This window comes from Magallana gigas, chromosome 4 (assembly GCF_963853765.1).
Source record: "Magallana gigas chromosome 4, xbMagGiga1.1, whole genome shotgun sequence".
Classification (NCBI taxonomy): Eukaryota; Metazoa; Mollusca; class Bivalvia; order Ostreida; family Ostreidae; genus Magallana; species Magallana gigas.
Genome location: NC_088856.1, coordinates 5,322,146 through 5,343,035, shown reverse-complemented (window position 1 = coordinate 5,343,035; position 20,890 = coordinate 5,322,146). Strand labels below are relative to the sequence as shown.

General features: G+C 30.2%; 1 protein-coding gene and 1 long non-coding RNA gene across 2 annotated transcripts; both read left to right on the top strand.

Moving 5' to 3' along the window:
* The first annotated feature begins 11,461 nt into the window (after window positions 1–11,461).
* On the top strand, window positions 11,462–11,686 carry LOC136274891 (uncharacterized). Its single transcript, XR_010713342.1, has 2 exons — window positions 11,462–11,523; window positions 11,608–11,686. It is a non-coding gene; the product is annotated as an uncharacterized lncRNA (long non-coding RNA).
* Window positions 11,687–15,460: 3,774 nt separating this feature from the next.
* Window positions 15,461–19,747, top strand: LOC136275136 (uncharacterized). Its single transcript, XM_066083463.1, has 4 exons — window positions 15,461–15,687; window positions 16,034–16,118; window positions 17,835–17,937; window positions 19,392–19,747. Exons 1-4 carry the CDS (start codon window positions 15,648–15,650, stop codon window positions 19,683–19,685), a joined length of 522 nt encoding a protein of 173 aa, XP_065939535.1. The 5' UTR covers window positions 15,461–15,647; the 3' UTR covers window positions 19,686–19,747.
* The last annotated feature ends 1,143 nt before the right edge of the window (window positions 19,748–20,890 follow it).

Below are 20,890 nucleotides of genomic sequence, written 5' to 3'. Positions count from 1 at the left end.
TGTTTTTGTTTGTGACTCTTGCTAAAGACTAAATAAATGTAACTCTCAAAAAGTTGTCATTAAGCATGAAGAACGTGCTGCAAAATATCAAGTTCTGTTTCGGATTCTATCCCGTGTAATTCATTACATTCAGTATTATTTTTTAACTGTGCTATTGTTGAGAAGACATATCGTTACGAAATGTTGAAGATTTCATACATTTATCACTTTATTTCATGATTTTTAAATGATTATATTTATAATTTTGATCACTTAGTAATTTTGTTAGGTGTATAAATTTGGCGTATCAACGATTTGCAATTACATTATGTATATGTGCAATATTCCCTGAAACATTAAAACTCATAGCCCTTATACGAGGGTTATTATGTTTATCAGGTGCATTAACAAAGTTTTATGGTAATGAGGTTTACAAAAACAGAAAGTTAATCAACTCCTTATAATTAGCGCCACCGGTATATATCTTAATAAAGTTTAATTCTATTTTAATTAAAGCTTCGTCTGAAATTTGAAAATACAATACACATTGAATGGCTGAATAGGTATCAGAAACTAAATGCAAATATTTGGGATTCTAATATACATGTGTAAACAAAGCGGGTACGTAAGCGTTAAGAAAAAAAATTAATGTGTCAGCTGAGGAATGTTGGTATCGGCTAAAAGTAACAAAGAGCCTCAAAAAGATATTTTACCTTTTGTTTATGACAACGGACGTAATAAGAATTAAAAGAAATTCGATCAAACGGAAGGTTTCACGCATTCTATGTCATTAAATATCAGCTATAAATCCTTAGAGAAGCATGGTCACGGTTTTGGTCAAAATTTGTTTTTCTCATTTTAATATTTACAACGCTTCTGTTATGCATTTCTAATAGTCAACCAAAGCTTGAGTGTCATTCATTCGTCGAGTAATAATTGAGATACAGAGCTGACAAATTCTTTGCTATGTAAACACAGCTCAGGTCATGTTTTTGTTTACATTTTGAATGTTGATAAGAAACTGCCAGGTTAAGACATAAAATGAATGTAACAAAAGCTAGGTACAGCCTATTTTATGTTTAAAACAAATTAGCAAGTAAAAAAAATAAGCTTGAAAAAGAACTTTTACCGGTATATTGAACCAATGTAAATAAAAACATGGTACGATCCTTGTTTACATAACAAAGCATTTAAGGTCTGTATCTTACTTATAATACAAGTACTGATACTCAAATTTGGTTGATCATTAGAAATGCATTACTTATTCATTGTAAACAATAAAAATAGAAAAATATTTTTTCCCGAAAATCGTGACTATGCTCCTTTGAAACTCACCAAGAATTATACATGTGAACAACTTACAACGAATTGTTGTGGATATAGATTCGAGTGTGTCATGTGATTGCGATTGGTGTCTAAAATAGCGGATATGCCGCAATGAATAAAGAATTATAATTTAAATCAAGTTTGATGTTAATAGACAAAAATATGCATTTGTGGAGAGTGCATCTTAATCAACGTATACTACTATTAGTATAACATAAGGCTGTCTGCTGGTGATATACGCGACTCTGCTGTATTTACACACCTCTGCGTTTGTGTTGCTTTGACACAGAATACAAACTTAATATTTATGTAATGTAATGGGCCAAAGAATGATATTTTTCCCTTTTTTTGGCCGGATTTATTTACTTTTGAGTGCCTTTATTTTTTCAAAACTTCATCTTTATATATCAAATATGAATAGACAAAGACATAAAATATGTGGAAATCTTTTAAAAAACTTCGCTTCGTAAATCATTGACTTGTGCGACACTATGTTTCTCTAGATGCGAGAATTAATAAAATAATACGTAGACTTATGCCTTACATTTTCATTTAAATTTTCTACCAAATTCGACTGAATTACATCATAAATCCTTTTATTTGGTTAATAAAAATATATATTAATTCGTTTATTTCTTTACGTTTTTGACAAATTCCACATGCAAAGGTGGGTTCTCGATAGATGCATAAATGTTTGTATTATACCAATATGTACCATATCGATTTATGTATGTCAAATGTTGTTCAGAAATGTTGGCATATATCTAATGTATTTTATTGAGACCAAGAAAACGGAATTTCAATACATAGTTGATAGAAGGAAAAATATGTTAAAACGTAAATCTAGTTTGACAGTTATATCGACGTAATGTATTACAATTTACAGTGTAAAATTGGTCCTATTAAAATGTGTCTTGTCTGTTAAATTCAATTAAAGGTGTAATTAAAAATTTATTTGGTACCCCGAGATTGTGATATGTGCTGCGATGACTGTTGTAATTAACTTTTATCATTGAAACAGATCGATACCTTTTGATGATTTAGTGCATTATTAAAACATTGTCATAGAACAAATTCCATGCGAACATTCCGGAATACACAAATCGGTGATTATGTGTACCCAGCTCTGTATCTCGAATTGTAATCCATTTGCAATGGATAATAATACTTAATGTCTGAATGTCATCCGGAACTCACATAATTTCAGATTTCCTTCCTTGTCATAATAATTGATTCATTTGATTAATTGTTTTCACAAGCAAGTACGCATTTCTGCAAGACAGGAAGGTTTTTTATTTCATTTTTTTTGTTTGGTTCCATTCTAATAACCGCTAATTTCAAATTTTTTGCCCGTGGTATATATCACTGATGCCTGCACGGGTTTTTTTTTTTAGATGGAAAGTGTTAATTGATTAATCATTGGACCAATCATTCAACTATAAGACTGCCTATTTCATTGGATGTATAACAGACAAATTATTTCAGTAAATAATAGATTTAGAACATTTAATGGTGATTTTTTTTGTTACTTTTAATCCATATACCAAAAAGTGAGTATATCTCATAACACTGTTTACTATTTATCTTACCACAGTCCTTACCAACCAAACCTTGATAACTTTAATCATTAAATCTAAAAACAAAGACCATGCGACAAAATGATTGTTATGCGATTACATCGGGTTCGCAAAGCGCGCCCTCTTCAAGCTGTGTAACAACCCTTACATGTTTAGATTTAGATTTTTGATTTTTACAGTACATCTACATTGTTGTGGAAGTCTCGTTTTCTTTTTATTTGGTACACTGAGCATTGTTATATGTGTTGCGATGGAACGTATGTCACTTTTTATTCCTTTATTTTGATATTTTTACGAGTTTTGTAATAGACAAATATCTACACTAAATGTCTTCCAACTTCAACACCACTATTAAATCTATTGTTTCATTTACGAACATTTTGTAAACAGAGCCATGTGAATTGTAGAATTCATACCGGTCTGGGTATAATCGAACCTTAAAAGTTAAAGACTAATTTTAAGCCATCTGTTTGTATATTTTGTTGTTGTTGTATTTGTTCATTATTGTTTTTGTTTTGTTTTGTTTTCTTTGGGGGATTTAAGGGGTTTTTTTTTAAGAGGGAACTATTTTGTGTTTTATTTTAAGGTGCAATATATCATTTAAGTATGCATAAGTCAAGTACCTTTTATACACAAATTTATGTTACAAATTCAAATAAGAAAACTTCAAATCAAAATCAAGAATTAAGAAATGTGCTTTATATGAATACATTATTCATACCCTGATAATATCTGCAGCCATACAAAATGTTCTTCTTTTGAATTACGTATCAATTGTACAAGAACATTTCTTTTTGGCGAATAGATATTTGTACATTTTTCTATTCTTGCATCTATGATAAACGAATCTGTGAAAGGGTTACTCTAAATACCGAAAGAAGTTAAAAAAAATAAAAACTAATTGCCGCAAAAAAAAAACCATAGTTAAATAAGAGGCTCGTTTTAATGGGTTACTGATTTTGATAATAGAAACGCAAAAAAACTAATTCTCATATTTCGTATGTGTTTTCTTTTTAAAAGAAATAAAAATGAAGTTAAAATTAACAACACATACTCAGTTCAATGTAGAGTGTCAATTCAAACAATATGGGCCACTAAAAGAGAAAGTAGGTTACGACAAGTAATACAAAATAGCATGAATTTTATAAAGGTTTCACAAATCTTAACAAATACTTACTAAAATGAATTTAGAATATGTATATGTTACTCATAAATAAACAATTTGTTCCATTATTAGCAACAGTTTAATTTCATTTTAACAACTCGACAGGATCAAGAGAAATTTTGTTTAATTGTCGATACACCTTTATAATATATTTCATAATTTTTTTCTTCAAAATGGAAATAAAGCCTTCATTCAATTGTGTATTATTTATAGGAGAAAAATCAGCAGACTTGTGGAATTGCTTACAAATGCAGACCTGTTCCGTGAATGTCACAAAAAGTAAAAATATTACATGTCTGTGTACAAGAAAGCTGTGCGCAATAATTAAATGTAATGTGCTTCAGAAGGATTGCAATCAGTTGACAGTCACTTGCAAGATAGACACTATTCCCGGCAATCATGATTATTGTTTAACTTCTTCTGTGACTGACGAACTAACAGGTAAAAAGACCCAACAAACGAGGTGTACATGTCATTCATGAATTAATAAATCATAAGAAAACTTTAAGGAACCAAACAAAACATTAAAAAAAACATGTGTTATAGTTAATTAAAAAGCTTAACATTATTGTTAAATTTTTAGTTAAGTTGATTTTAAAACAGCTTTCTAACAAAACGATGAAACCGTGCATAATTATGCTAGTCAGATGACCTAATTTAGGAAAATGCTTGTATTTATTAAACTGAGCTGTTTTTACTTCAAACTTCTGTAAAATATTAAATGTATCTCCTTTTCATAACGAAGAAAAACATTTCCCCAAAATATGCGGCATTTTATTTGTATTTTCATGTACAGCGCTCAGTATTTCACTGTGCTGTTCATGCGGAAATATGAAATATAAGAGCTGATGCGAGAAACCAATACGACCAGAATGCAAATAGGTCTATGTTATTACAAAGAATGTGATAATAAATTGAATTGTTGTTTGGGCATATTTATAGATCAACACATACATATCCTGGAAAAAGACACTTGTATAAAGCATAGGAAGAAGGAATATGAAATCAATGAGATTCATTTGAGTATACGAGAGTACGGTTACTTATCTGGTACCAGCTAGAGATGTCATTACAACTTATTTTTAGTTTATAACTTTTCATTATTGTTTAATTCTGTGAAAAAGTTGCAAAAATTTAAAACATACTCAAATTTAGATTCGTTAACAAAATTGTATTAACAATAAGTAAAATAGAAATTGGCAAAAGTTAGTTTAAACAATAAAAGGCATAACTATACGTTTTGAGCTTAGAAAGTTTGCTAAATTTTTAGAGAGAGAGAGAGAGAGAGAGAGAGAGAGAGAGAGAGAGAGAGAGAAAGACCCTTTTCTATATCACAGCTAGTATCAGCCCCAAACTCCAATGTCAACACGAGGGCCGAAGGCCCGAGGGATGATATTGGTCGAGAGCTGATACAGGGTATCTTTTATTATATTTATTATATACCTATTAATAAAAAAACATCAACTTGAACAAAAAAAATCTTTATGACGAGCTCTATGGTATCAAAACTACAAACAAAGCAGTAAGATGTCTGGGAATCTTCATTGGTCACGATAAAGTAGAATGTTATAATAAGAACTGGATGAAAATTTATCATGATGTGGAAAAGCTTTTTGAGTCTTGGAAAAGAAGAAAATTAACTTAAATTGGTAAATCATGCATTTTTAAAACACTTGCTTTATCTAAACTAACATACGTTGCTTCAATACTTAATTCTCCCGAAAATGAATAAAAAAAATTCAACGCTTAATCTATAACTTTATTTGGGAAAGAATTAAACGTAATACTTTAATAGGTAATGTTTTAAAAGGTGGCCTGGCAGTTGTTGATATTGAATGTAAAATAAAGGCATTTAAAGCCTCATGGGTTCCTCGACTCTTAAAAAACAAAAACATTCTGTACAACATTTTTGATTCTTACTGTAAACAAATAAACATAGATGTAAATTACGCATTACTATTTTCAGAAAAAAAGATAGAAAATATGCAAAAATTAGGAAAATTACCAATGTTTTATAAACAAGTGTTATGTTCATTCAATGAATGTAAACCTAAAAACTTAGAAAATATTTCATCAATTAAAATTGTACAACAACCGATATGGAACAACTGCAATTTTTTGTATAAGGGAAACTCCTTATTTTTTAAAAATTGGATTACATGTGGAATTCGATGTGTAAACGACTTGTTAAATGATGAAGGAAATTTCAAGTCGTTTTCAGACTTCAAAGACTGTATAAATAATAAATCAAAATGGATATGTAAAATCAAGATTCTTTCCTCTGTTTTCAAGCCTTTATGTAGGAAATTTGATTTTTCAAATTGTAAGTTTACTAATATGCAAAATAATAATTATTTTAATTTTTATTCAGGTTATGAGAATGTATTAGGGCAAAGATGTAGTTTTTTCTATGAGAATTTAGTAAATAGGAAGTTTACTAAACCTTGTTATCAGACTGTTTTACAAAAAGAATATGATATTGATTCTGTTGATTGGAAATATATCTACAAATGTAAATTATCAGATATTTCTGATAAACGTCTAGCAGAATTCAATTACAAAGTATTAAATAATATTCTTTGTAACAATGTTTATTTAAGTAAATGGAATAAAGAAATCCACAGTCAATGTAAAATATGCCAGTAGAATGAAAATACAAAGCATCTTATTTTTGAATGTGATAACGTACTTGAAATATGGAATGCTTTAAATGTTTACACTAAAATTGATATTTAATGGACACATGTACTTTTAGGGTTTTTTCATGAACAAAATAGAAAAATTGTATCACTGAATACCCTCATTTCATTTATAGCATACAGAATTTATGAATATAAGATGTATTGTCGGGTACATTCCTTAGAAGAAACAAATTACAATTTTTTGAACCATGTAAAGGTATCTACTGTATTTTATGCTTCTGTTTTAAAAAGTCACAATTCATTCATAGACTATAGAATTTTCCAAAATTTTATAAAATCAAATTAGAGCATATGTACATTCTATATTTTGTTGATGTTATCTCTGTTTGTTATATTTGATGTAAAACTGATATAATGAATAAATCTAATAAAAAAAATAAAATAAAAAAAATACATGAACAAATTGATTTTAAATTTTTAAATATCATTTGAAAGTAGTTTGTATACAAGTATTAAATAAATAAAATGATTTTTTTTTTACCAACACGCCGCTACAGAACCGGAATTTCCTCAGTTTTTAAAATTAACTGCTCCAAAACATTTACTAGCATTTGAAGTTTTAAACTCCACTTAGAAATGTTGACTGTAAGAAATGTTTTATTTTTTCTTCTGTAAACATTCACAAATGCCGACCCCCCCCCCCCCGCCAAAAAAAAAAAGGAGGGGAGTTCCGCAAGATGTTTTATGCCATAAACTAACATTTAGCAAAGAACGAATAAAAATGTTTAAGCCTTAAAATTTGAGCAATTTTCTATATTTATACAGAGATCCTCTTCACAAGGAGCTACAGATAGCCTTAAAATGCCCACGACCATCCAGCCTTCTTAATAATTAAAACATCACAAAATGTTTTCTTTTTAGAATTAAAAGAAAAGTTGTCGATTGTAACAATATCTGTTTAAAAAACTCATTCCCATACCCATTACGTAATAAGGGATATTTTTTTTACATCATTTGAAAGTGGGGGGTAATTCTGAAATTGCATTGATTGTTCAGAGTATAAATTAAAACAGAAATAGCACGGAAGACCTGAAGACCTCTTCGTTACTCGTAAGGAGATATTATTTAGTCCATTTTATATTGATTTTTAGATTAAATCGTGCTCACGTATGATATTGTACATATACAAGCCTGAAATTGAAAACATTAGAATTCCGAATTTTGGATAAGCTGATTTTATAAATATTATATATTTATTGACTGTGGCGATGTTAACGATACCAAAAACTAATTGAGAATGATTTTATTTGTATAAAAGTCAGAAAAATGTGCGATCCTTATTTGTTAATGCGACTTGGACTTAATCATAATACGGTACAATACAAATACCGTAAGAATCATTTAAGTAGTATATCCATATAATATGAAAAGCACAGCTGTTAAAACATCAACGCTACGAATAAGGTATAGTTTGCCAATGTAATAGATAATTTTATAGTTCTATCCTTACAAAAACTGCTGGTAACTTAAAATGTTCAGAAAGTCACGAACATTACAAATAGATTATTAGATGTCCTTTAATGAATTATTTTCAGATGATCTGGAAATAACATTTTGGCAATTTAATACTAAACGATCATTTTGTTGCGTATAGGTTTACTTATTCCTGGTATCTCATGTTATTATTTGTCCACGTTTTTTATTTCCTCTGTATAATGAACAACGCTTAAAAAGTCCTTATCGAACGGCGGAACAGTTTATCAAATAAGTACTACATTTTGTTTGCACCATGCATTTGTTTGAAATCAATTCATTTAATTATCATTTAAACGTTTTTTTAATTCCCAATACATTTATATTACGTGCTCTTTACTTTTATTAGAATCATCTGCGTGTTAAGCAAAATGGCTTCTGACTGTAAAAAAGAGGTATTGTATACAGGTACAATATCTTTTTAGTACATAATCGTATCTGGTCGAATTTAAGACGGGGCGAAACCATTTGCAAGTGTAACAAGCGAAAATAACAGGTGGCGAAAATAACCATAGTAAATTCTTAAACATGCTCTATTTTGTTTCAAATCTTCAAAGCGCGACGTGACATCATTAGGGGAGAGGTTTGATTTGATTATAGTTTTAAAAAGCAAATAATTTGACTCTATATAAAATGAATATGATAAAAATTTATTCAACCAAATCTTTAATTTCTTGCAACAAGGTGATAGAAGTAAGAATAATTCGTCTTTATGTCAAACTGAATCAGTTTTATTAAGAATTCATACACCTTTAGTTATTGTATCTTCTTTTTCAATATTATTGTGTTAATTTTCCTTAAAGCTTGTAAATTTTCAGTTGATTTTTTTTATTCTGAATTTGATTAGATTTTTTTTATAACGAACTTGATATCCTTGGAAAAAAAGGAAAACACAACTTTAAAAGTCAAAGTATAATGATCAAATAAAAAGTATCAGCAAGATGCATTCGTTATGATAGACTTTTGTGCAAAATAACTTGTTGGCTTCATACTTTCATTATCCTTTCTGGATAAAAAGTAACAAGTGTTTGAAAGATCTATGCGATTCCTCATTTACTCTGTCAGTTCGAACAAATTAGAAAAAAACCTTTCAAATGTTGTGATTTGATACTTTGAACTTTATTTATTTAATTAGTTTCCTCCAATTCTAGACGTTTATGTCAAAGTATTCACTTTAGTTTACCCATTTATGCCTGCAAAATCTTGCGTAACGCTTGTAAAGGTATAGAAACGTATATTACAAGTTGGTGGTTTTCTAAGTGCGGTAAGGTCATCCATCCAAAGCATGTATAAGATGTTTGTACATGTAGTGTATACTATATAGAGAAAAACGATATTTTCCATAATTCAACCTGTATCAGCGATAGGGCCTCTATCTGAGGACTGATATTGGTCGAGGACTTGATATTATCATACTTATTACATGCTTAGTAAAACATCTAATTCAATAATAAAATTGTTTTTTGCTTTTCTGTGAAATGAAATTATTTTTTATTTACGATAAATAGACAAAAAAAAACCAGGGAAAATATAACGAAACCATACTGAACAACATGTTTTATTAAACATTTTTTTCTTTATCAATGTAACTGCTAATAAGTGATTATTAATGAGTATACAATAGCTATGATTGATTAAAAATCAATTCTCCATTTTATAACAATAAAATAGTTTATGTTCACAATCTCTAGAAATCGTATGCTAAACTACGCTCTTATTCTGAAGCAGAAAAAATTAGAGGATTTCCGCTAGGGGTGTAAATATGTTTCTATAAAAGTTCAAGCCCCGACCGGGGCGGAGGTTGACCTTCAATAAGGTGAATTTCTCTGTGATTTATGTATATCTTTATCATTCACTTTGTGCAGGTATATGTCAATTTGAGAGTTATTGCAATGTTTGTGCTTATTATATTTATGTATATATGCAATGTGTATCGTTCCGATCCTCTTAAATAGTCGTTTAACTGCATTCCACCTGTATCTCAAACGACCGTGTAGTGAGCGACCATCGCGCTAGTTTCTCTTTGTCAACGAAAGCAAGATTTTTGTCTTCCCAAGATTGCCCAGTGGTTAGCGCAGTGGCCGCTCACTGCTAGGAGAATGGGTTCAAGAGGTCGTGAGTTCAAGCCCCTGCCGGGGCGAAGGTGGAGGTCGAATAAGGTGAATTTCTCTGTGCTTTATATATATATATATATATATATATATATATATATATATATATATATATATATATATATATATATATATATATATATATATAAATTCGTTCGTTCGTTTACTTTTTTTTATTTTAATCTGCAAAAGTTGGTTCTCAATAGATGCATAAATGTTTGTATTGCAGGTGTCAAATCATGGCTGAGGCAAAATAATTCCCAAATTTTTCTTTAAATGTGGGGCGTTTCCGCACGCGACAGGATCTGATTTTCTTTTATGAGATGAAAAACAATGTGTAAGAGGTCTAATTATCCCACTTTTGTAATAATGCGAGGTCATTTAAATTTTGATGCGTGTTGTTTCCGGAAGTGGGTAAAAAGGCCCGGGCTTGATTTTTAAGAACATGTGTAACTTCGAGGTAAACAAAGTTTCACGCCTTGCTGGATGTGTATTTTGCTAGAAAATTGTAAATGAAGCGTTGTGTAAAAAGATATCAAAAAGATTTTTTTCTAGATGTTCGTTTTGAATTTTTAATCTGTATATAAAGTTGTGCAATTTTGGTAAGAATATAGAGTAAAATTTAATACTGCAGTGCAACCTATACACACAATTTACCATATCGATATATGTATGTCAAATGTTATTCAGAAATGTTTGTATTTTTGGCATATATACAATGTATTTTGTAGAGACCCCGTACCAAATAAAACAACAACTAACTAAAATGGATTCCAGTACATAGTTGAAAGAAGTAACGTAATTTCAGTTTAACATTTGTCTCTTCTATAAATGTATACAATGTATTTCAGTTTGCAGTGTAAATAAAGTTATGTTAAAAATCTGTTTTTCCATATAAATTCAATTGAAGATGTCATAAAGTGTTTCACATTGAAACAGGTCGATACCTTTATACGCTCTAGTGCATTTTAACACAAAAAAAATTCTATTAGCACATTCTGGAAAAAACAAATAAGTGAGTATGTTCACGCAGTCGTGTATCGCGTATTAAAATCCATTTGCAATGGATAATAATACTTGATCTCTAAATCTCTTCCGGAACAGACTCGTTTTCAGATTTCCTTCCTTGTCATAGTGATTGATTTAATTGTTTTCTTGTTTTCACAAGCAAGTACGCATGCAACAAGACAGTAAGTTTTTTGTTTTTTTTTTCACTTTCTTTTTTAAATTCAACTGTTCAGATTTCAATTTTTAATTCAATTTAATTTTTACAGTGCATCTACATTGCTGTGCAAGTCTTGGTTTGTTTTTTATGTTGTACCCTGAGAAATGTTTTATGTGCTGCGATGGAAGGTATGTCGCTTTTTATTCTTTCAATCCTTCCTTTTGATATTTTAATGACAGGTTTGTATCAGATAAAAGTCAACTCTATACGGCTTACAACCTCAACATTATTTTAAAACTTTTTGTCTCAATGTAGAACATTTTGTCAACAGAATCATGTGTTTTGGAGTTTTTGGGGGTGTTTTTTAAAGGAGAGAGTTGTTTTGTGCTATATCTTAAGGTGAAGTGATATCGTGTTTTAAAAGTATCATGATGCATAATTCAAGTATTTTTCTATATAAAATAAACATTAAACCTTAATTAAATTAGAAACCTGTTTTGTTGGACTACCAATTTTAATCATAAAAAATCACAAAAAAAAATTCTCATATTTCCGGTGTGTTTTCTTTTTAACAGAAATAAAAATGAAGTTAAAATCAACAACACATACTCTGATAAATGCAGCGTATCAATTCAAACAATGTGGGCCACTGAAAGAGAAAGTAAGTTGCGACAAATAATGCAACATTGCAGGAATTCGTTGTTTTAGAGGGCTTTGTGACAAATCTTAACCAATCCTGACTAAAATAAAATTAGAATGTGTAATGTGTTACAAAGAAATAATCTATTTATTTCATTATTATCAACAGTTTTATTTTATTACTCGACACGATCAAGAGATATCTAGATCGATCTCTTATATCATTTTAAGTATGTATTATTTATATTAGGAGAAAAATCAGCAGACTTGTTGGATTGCTTACAAATGCAGAGCTGTGCAGTGTATGTCACAAAGAGTAAAAAAAATACATGTCTGTGTACCAGAAAACTGTGCTTAAAGATTAAATGCAGTTCTGTTCCTCAAAAGGATTGTACTCAGCTGGCAGTTACTTGCAAGATGGAAAAAGTTGGCACAAATCATAGTGATTGTGTCACTAATACAATAACTGACAATCATACAGGTAAGAGGACCCCACAAAGCAGGAGTACATTCAAGAATCCTAAAACAGTTTGAGGAAAAACTGTTTTTTATAAAAAAGTTTAATTTTAACTCTTAGTTGACTTTTTGAAAGGATATCTATCACGATTTACATTTCCTCGTTAATGTAATATATCATACATGTATAAACATAAAAACAAGAAAATGACTAAAACTATGATAATCAGTCATAAATATCATTTATTGAGCTCAAGACTGGCTTAAGACCAATTGTTTCGTATATTAAGTTAATTTAAAAACGGGTCACTAGAATCAGCATTTTCAAGCATGTTTTGATAATTCAGAACATGTTAGATAAACTCGTTTTCAGACATGATAATAAGATAACTTTATTTGGAATGTTTGCATTGTTTTAAACTAAACTGATTATACTTAAAACTTCTGTAGAATATTAAATGTTTCTTAAATTCATACTGAAATGAACATTTTTTCAAAATATGCGTTTTTTAACTAACATTCTTTTGTACAGTTCTCACTTATTTAATGTGTTATTCATGCTAAAATATGAAATATGATAACTGATTCAAGAAAGAAATACGATCGAATACATTAGCGCTGTGTTATTGAAAAAGAGAGACTCGTAAGTCCTGACGTTCACCTGAGTACCATAGCCATAAGATCGATTTGTCAAAGGGTTTCATGTTGTAATGTAACTATACTTTGAATCCCTAAACCACAATCTATATTTGATTTGTGAAATACATTTATGCATAAGGAAGAGGGGGTGGGGCAAGTGTTGAATGAATCTTGTATTATATACATCCTACCTCCAGTTGCCAGACATTGTACAATTTTAGTGAGAAAAGGGTCAATCTCTTATAATACTCAATTTTATTTATAAAAGCATATATTTATTTCTACAAGCATACAATGCACAGGAAATTAAAGTAGAATTCCTAAAATATGGCGACAATAGATTACCTAATTGACTCAAGTGACGTAAAAAAAATTACATATTCAATATACGGCCCTATTTAATTGTTACCCCCCCCCCCCCCCCCCCGGTAAAAAAAAAGCCTCTTACCCCTCCCCATAAGCATTGGGTTTCACTGTTTTAGAATTCTATGTACTTTAAAATAAGAATGAATTTATCTTCCATAACTTTGATAGTAGAGAAGAAAAAAATCATAAAATTTAATTTATTTAAACGATGTCGACATATTGACGGCGACGTGAACATCCGGCCCAAGGACCATGAATTTCACAATTTGGTAGAGGGCTTCAGAGCCATCATAATCATGCATTTTATCTAACATAGGTGGGAGTAGAGAAGAACATTTTGAAAATGTCACCCCTCCCCTTTTTTCGCCTATTTGGCCCCACCAATGAGGCTCCGGGGTTGTAAAGTCACAAAATTCACAATTTATATCTCTCTTATCCTAGAGATATTTCAATCTAAAAATGGTTATTATTTGCTTTGTAGTTTTAAAGAAGAAGTTCAAAATGTTAAATTAAAGTTGCCTGGTTCGATGTTTTTGTTATTACAGTATCAAATAACTTACTATACAAACCCTTTATCTTAGAAAGTTATTATCAGTGGACTTTCTCATATTTACACCAGCAGAATCGGCTTCCCTTGAAAGTTAGAAAGGGGGGGGGGTGGGGGGTAAACGAAAACACAAACCAAAATGCATTATGGGAATGTTTAGAAAAGGGAACCGGTTGGTTTCGTCTCCTGAATTATCCAACCCGCAGGCTATGCATTAATTTTAAAGAAAGCAAACTTCGAAAATATAAGCGAACAAAACGTATACAAGTTTATTTGTATTTTGCCTGAACATTACGACGTTTATTAATAGCGATGTCAAAGTCGTAATACAACAATAACTGTATCGACGTCACTGGTGAATTTTAATATTATGCGAAATAACGCAATACCTTTTTATGTCGTTTGTTTTGTTAACAAATTTTCTACATAATATTATTGTTAACAAATTTTGAACATAATGCTTTTATTAAAATATGGCTTAATTGATTTAAAAAAAATATACTGCAATGTATATTATTATACCTATTTTTTGCATAGCCATCGTTTAAAGCGTGCACAAAATTTGATAAAAATCGGACTAAGCAGTTTAAACAAACAACGCACGATAGACGACGCTCGACAACGGACAAAAACAAATGCAATAGGTCATAGGAGTCACTAATATGACGATTAAAAGCTTAAAAATTAATCCTAATTTGCTATTCGGGTATATTTATAGACCAACGCATACATGTATTGGAGAAAAACACTTGTATAAGGCATGGGAAAAAGAACTATGAAGTCAACGAGATTCATTTGAGCATTGGAAAGTATGGTTACTTTTTTTGGTACAAGCTTTATATATCATCAACATGTATCTATCGCTTATTATGTTTCATAGTTGCTGCTGTAAAACGGTTGTAAAAATTCAAAAATATACCCGATATAAGGTTCGTAACAAATATCTTATTCACAATAAGTGAACTTGAAATTATCATAAATTAGTTTAAACAATAAAATGCAAAATGATACCTTTTAAGTAATGTCAACATTATATATATATATATATATATATATATATATATATATATATATATATATATATATATATATATATATATATATATATATGTAATTCCTCTAGTGTGATTTTTTTTCTTAACAGTTTTTCAAACATTACAACAGATGCCGTTTTGCATTTCAAAGAACAAATTAACGCTATAACTTTCCAAGGTATGAAACATTTCTTTTTCATTAGTTCGTTTGCCCACAGCAATCGAAATTAAAATTCATTAAAAGTTATAACACCACAAAATATTTTTTTTCAAATAGAATTACTAAAAACTGTGAGTGATCTGCAAATTTCCACTGAAAGTCATTATTCTGTGATTGTTATAAATGAAGAATCATCAGTGTATCTTTGTGTTACCGGAATTAACAAGAATCTATGTATCATCATAAAATGTAGAGAAGATGAACATTTTTTCAAAGATAATGAACAAAATAGCACAAGTACAAAAGACATGCAGTATTCGTTATCAAACTTTTGGAAGCACTGGAAAGGTAAAGTACACGCGTTCATTAATTTATAAATATATGTACATGTATGTACATTTATGTCGTTTTACATTGCGTTGTCTTCAAAAACGTTCAAATACTTCTGGCACTATACATGAAATTTGTAAGAAATAATTCTGTATATTTCACATTGTCTTAGAATGATTTGTTTGAAAAACTAGATTGATACATTGAGAGAAATGAAGTCTTTGATTTGCCTGATTAGTCCGTAAAGTATTTTGCAAATGCTTATTTAACAAACATTTTATTGGGGAAGATACTGTTTGATATTTTACATGTATCTCTTTATTCTTAGAAAAATGCATATTTGGTTTTTCTAATCAATTTTTAGATAAAATCCTGCTCGTTATCTTAGGAGTGTTTATTTTTGGTGGAATCTTAGGGTTCTTGTTTGGAATTACACTTATAAGAAAGAGGTTTGTGCTTTTAGTACATCTATTAGATAGATTATTTATAAAAAGTGAATTGATTTTGTCCTTTCTCCCTAGCAACATGTCATGTTAAGATCCCAGTTTCTACACCCTTACATTTATAATTCTTCTCTAATCATCCCAAACGTTTTTCTAAATTGAAACTCGATTTTTCACTTACGTATACTTTTAGCTTGTATGTCATGTAAGGGTAAATCTCTTTAGATATTGAAGTACTGATTTGATATAATTTAAATATGACAACGTCGCAATTGTCGACAACAAAGGACCCGAAAGACAATTTTTATTAATGCCTAGTTTAATATTGTAAAGTGGATGAGCAAGGTGTTCTCCAAATAAAAACAGCTTCAGTTTTATAAATTTATTTACAAAAGAACAAATGAAATATAATTAAAATATCACGTTCACACCCACACTCCCCCATACCACAAACTCATTCAATTAGCTGTAACATGAATAACCAGCTTCAGTTCGCTTTTCTGATCACCTATCATTGTCTCTTATCATTATTTCAGTCTGTCTATTATATTAATTTTCAAATAAAAAAAATAAATAAATAAAAATATATACATATATATATATATATATATATATATATATATATATATATATATATATATATATATATATATATATATATATATATATATATATATATATATATATATATTCAAAATTCAATATATATAATTCAAAAAGAGTGAAAGGTGATATCACACAGTATAAATAATCAAAAAAGAAAACAGAAAATGAACAGTTCCAAAGTCTCTATTCACTAGCGCTTTCTGGATATACATCCTTCTTCAGGTGAACGTACATAAGTTGAACTTATGTACGTTCACATGAAGAAGGATGAATGCCGGCTACACGTGTCGACTCTAATTTCTTGAATATCTATGTAGTTTATTAGCGATGCCAAACTTCTATGGGGGTCACTCTTCAACGTGTGTGTGGGGGGGGGGGGGGGTCGAAGATCTACAGGTCTGGAATGGTATTCTACTGTAGAAAAAGGACCCTACTTGTCATAGAATACTGACCCTTTGTCAGTTTTCTCCGTAGAAATTAGACCCCCGGGTCAATATTCTACAGGGGTCATGTTTCATCGTTACACCGGATGTAGTCCTGGACCTAGGTGCCGTGGTGGTGTTCAACATCAGAGTTGTTCTTCCCATTTGGAACTTCAACGTTGTATAACCAAGTCAAAATGCTACAAAATATTTCTTAAAAAAGTACATGCAGGCATTCTGAGTATGGCAACATTTGATGATACCTTTCTAAAATTATCATCTTATAAGTGTCTGTCTATCATTTGTAAACAAAGTTATGTTTCATAGCAATTTGTTAACAATAACAAAATAAATATGACGCACACTTCCGGTCAATCAGTTCCAATAAATCATTTTCGTCCAAGTCATTTAAATATATCAGCACTTTTAATCGAATAAAAAAAGTAAGTTTAACAGGTTACCTCTGGCCAACCTTGACGCTCTGTAGAGCAAATATGAACTGTCGTCAAAGTATTGTCTTGTCACACGGCAGCCAACCCAGGAACGACCAGGTGTCAGCGGTCCTACTTGAATGCGCATTTGCAAAGAATTATGGCTAACCGCATTATAGAATTAAAAAGCCACGAAGCTAGCCTGGTGCTATCATACAAGTGGTTGTTAAAAATTCATGAATGACTCTTTCCTTCATTTTAAGAAAAATAAACCTGCAGACTGAGTATAAGAGACCACATCCACGCCACGCTTGTAACTCAGAACTTTATGCAGAAATCAGTGAATCTTCTAACATTAAAGAGAAGGTAATAGAAATATCAAAACTACTTTTCAATTGCTTTAATCTTTTATTTTATATCATTCTGATACGAGGTATTTCACAAAAAAGAAATTAGGAACATATTTACTTTAAAGCTTGACACAATAGTTCAATTTTATCCAATATTACGAAATACCATTGATAACATTACATGTAAATATGTCTCCCTAATGGTGTCTTATTCAATAAATACTTGTTATCTCAGAATCATTTGGTTTATATCCATTTACAATGAAATTTAGCTTAGAGAAAGGCGAGGGAAATATTTCAGGACAAATTTTTGGTTTTAGTTCGTACACGATACACCAAATGTTTTCAAAATACAAATGTATTATATGGTACAACATATGCTCCTCTTATACCATTAACCTCGCTAATTATGATTTAAGAAGCCTATATAAAAATAGCCGAGCGAACGTACTTTGTTAACATCTATAACACCAGGTTTTCATGCGTCTAAAAAACTGAATGTTATTCCTGTTTCTATTTATACCGTTAATGTAAGCAATTCATCTCTTACTTACCTTTATACTACTATATTAAAATCATAGACTCGATTTTTGGGCTTTAATACCGAGAAATCGGAAGAGTACTCTCTTTTGTTTTATATATTTTAAACATTATTGGTACTTGAAGATTACCAATTTGTTTTTATTTTTTCTCAATCAAGCTTCGCTAATTAATAATCAACGAATATTCATTTTAAAAAATTTGGAAATCATCTGGATTTTTTGGATTTTATAATTTTGCGCATGCGCATTACCTTCACGCTAAATCAAGCGAGGCTCTTTTGTCTATGATACCCAAATATCACATTTGCATGGATAAACTCAGAAACGATATAACCAATCCATGAACGTGTAAATTTTCATTGACAATTTGTCATTTATTCTTTTCATAAAAGAAAATACGGGAGATAACTCTATCTCAGTGCATTTTTAAATATGAAAAATCCCGAGAGGTCCGAATGTCCATATGATGTGTAAATTCGAAGCGATTAAAAATCGTTGGTAAAAATAGGGTCCGGTGAAAAAAAATTACAGCCCTAAAATGGTTTGTTACAAATAATTTGCCTGTTATTTTCAATGCAACTTCATTAATTTTCTCAAAAATCGGGGTTTTTTGGCTTCATTACGGGTATATGGGAGGCATTTTAACTGTGGTGAAGGCATGTCCCGAGACACAGTTAGGTGATTCTAACTAAGGAGAGTTAAATGAAATTAATAGCATTATAATTAAAGGCTTAAAGCTTGGTTATGTAAATGTCAACATGGTGTGTCGATGTATATATTTCGTAAGTGTCCAATATCATATGCAATGTCACCCCGTGCTCCTACGGGTCAAAGTCTAGTAAAACATAAAAATTGTGATAAATTTGTTTTGTTTCACAAGGAAAAAGAATATTTACTAAATGTGTAAAATGTTTGTAAAATGTTGTAGGGCCGAAATCAAAACACTTCTGAGGAGGTAGAGCTTGAAAAAAAAAGTAAAAGGAGTGCAAGTAATGGTTTGGTTTCTAGTAGCAGTAGTATGGACGGTGCTTACAGTAATATCTACAATGTTTTACAGCAAAACTACGGACAAAGAAGAAATTCCTATCCTTTTGATGATATGGACTCAAAAAAGGTGTGCAATAAATATTACAGTCTAGAAAAATTAAATGTTTCTATGGAGTTCGAAGGACAATTACATATTCGGGACAAAACCCCGATATCCGTTGTTTTGTCAAAATGAAAATCATTGAATTTTTTTTTATGTATTTCTAAAGAGGGATGGACTATCTTGTCCATTTTATAAGAGCTACTTGTATAATGTTATGAAGAAAAAAATATAAAAGTTTAAAACAAAGATATTGGCATTTCTCTTTATTTATTTGGATTATCAGATGTGGAGACCATAATTCAAGGAACGTTAAGATAAATTGAAATACCAAACTTTTACCAAAATCAACAGCATCAAGACTTCGATTAATTAAAGTCAAGGCTCGTTGACATCATCAATAGCTGTTTTTTCCAAATAAAAAATGGGTCAAGTAAATTAACATACCTTGTCATCGGTCATGTACAAGACTCTTTTTGTTAAAAGCCATTCGGATTGCGCACACAAATACTCTAAAGTGGATATTAAAAAGATGTTTGAATTTCTTATGTTCAACATTTATTTAGTTTTGGAAATCAGGTCTTCCCACAATCTGTTGAAATTTTCAGGGGTACTAATTGCGCCCCATTGTTAACAGGCCCATTTTTATAAACATATGCAGCAGAACTTGTTCAAAAGCTTGTACGTGAAAAAAAAATAAAACACTTGCTGTGGCCTTCAACTCAACATTCAGGTAGATCAACGACGTATTATCAATTATCAAACTATAATTTCAATACTTACGTCGACTCGATATATTCCAGTGAACTTGAAATAAAAGATACCACAAAGTCTGCTTCATCTGGTTCATATTTGGATGTTTTATTGGAAGGGGACATTGATGGTAACCAAACAACAAACCTTGTAATAAAAGTGATGACATCAATTTTTAAAAAGTCAACTTTCTTTACTTAAGTAGTTATAAACTTTCTTTACCTGCATAAGGTATTTTTGTCTCTCAGTAAATGCAAAACGCAATGGCATGCTCTACGTATTTACAGTTTCTAAGGCGAGGCAAGTTAATAACAAACAAGTTGATGAATCAGGGCTGCGTTTTACAAAAGAACTTACGACTTAAGACTAAATTAATGAATGCTAATTAATCGCCAACTAATCATTTATTTATCTTATGGCTGGAAAATATAATTATCGGAATTGAAATATTTGTAAACAAATGATTTTATGTCAATTTTGTTCTTTAAAGATTATTTTACGAGGCTGTAAATATTTACGACTTTGTCATAAGTTCTTTTGTAAAATGCAGCCCTGGACTATTAACAGTATCGATGGAAGTCATCTTT

Coding starts and splice junctions, on each gene's coding strand:
- LOC136275136 (XM_066083463.1), top strand. CDS start 15,648: ATGCAGTATTCGTTATCAAACTTTTGGAAGCACTGGAAAG. Junction 15,688..16,033: donor CTTTTGGAAGCACTGGAAAG/GTAAAGTACACG, acceptor ATCAATTTTTAG/ATAAAATCCTGCTCGTTATC. Junction 16,119..17,834: donor ATTACACTTATAAGAAAGAG/GTTTGTGCTTTT, acceptor CTTCATTTTAAG/AAAAATAAACCTGCAGACTG.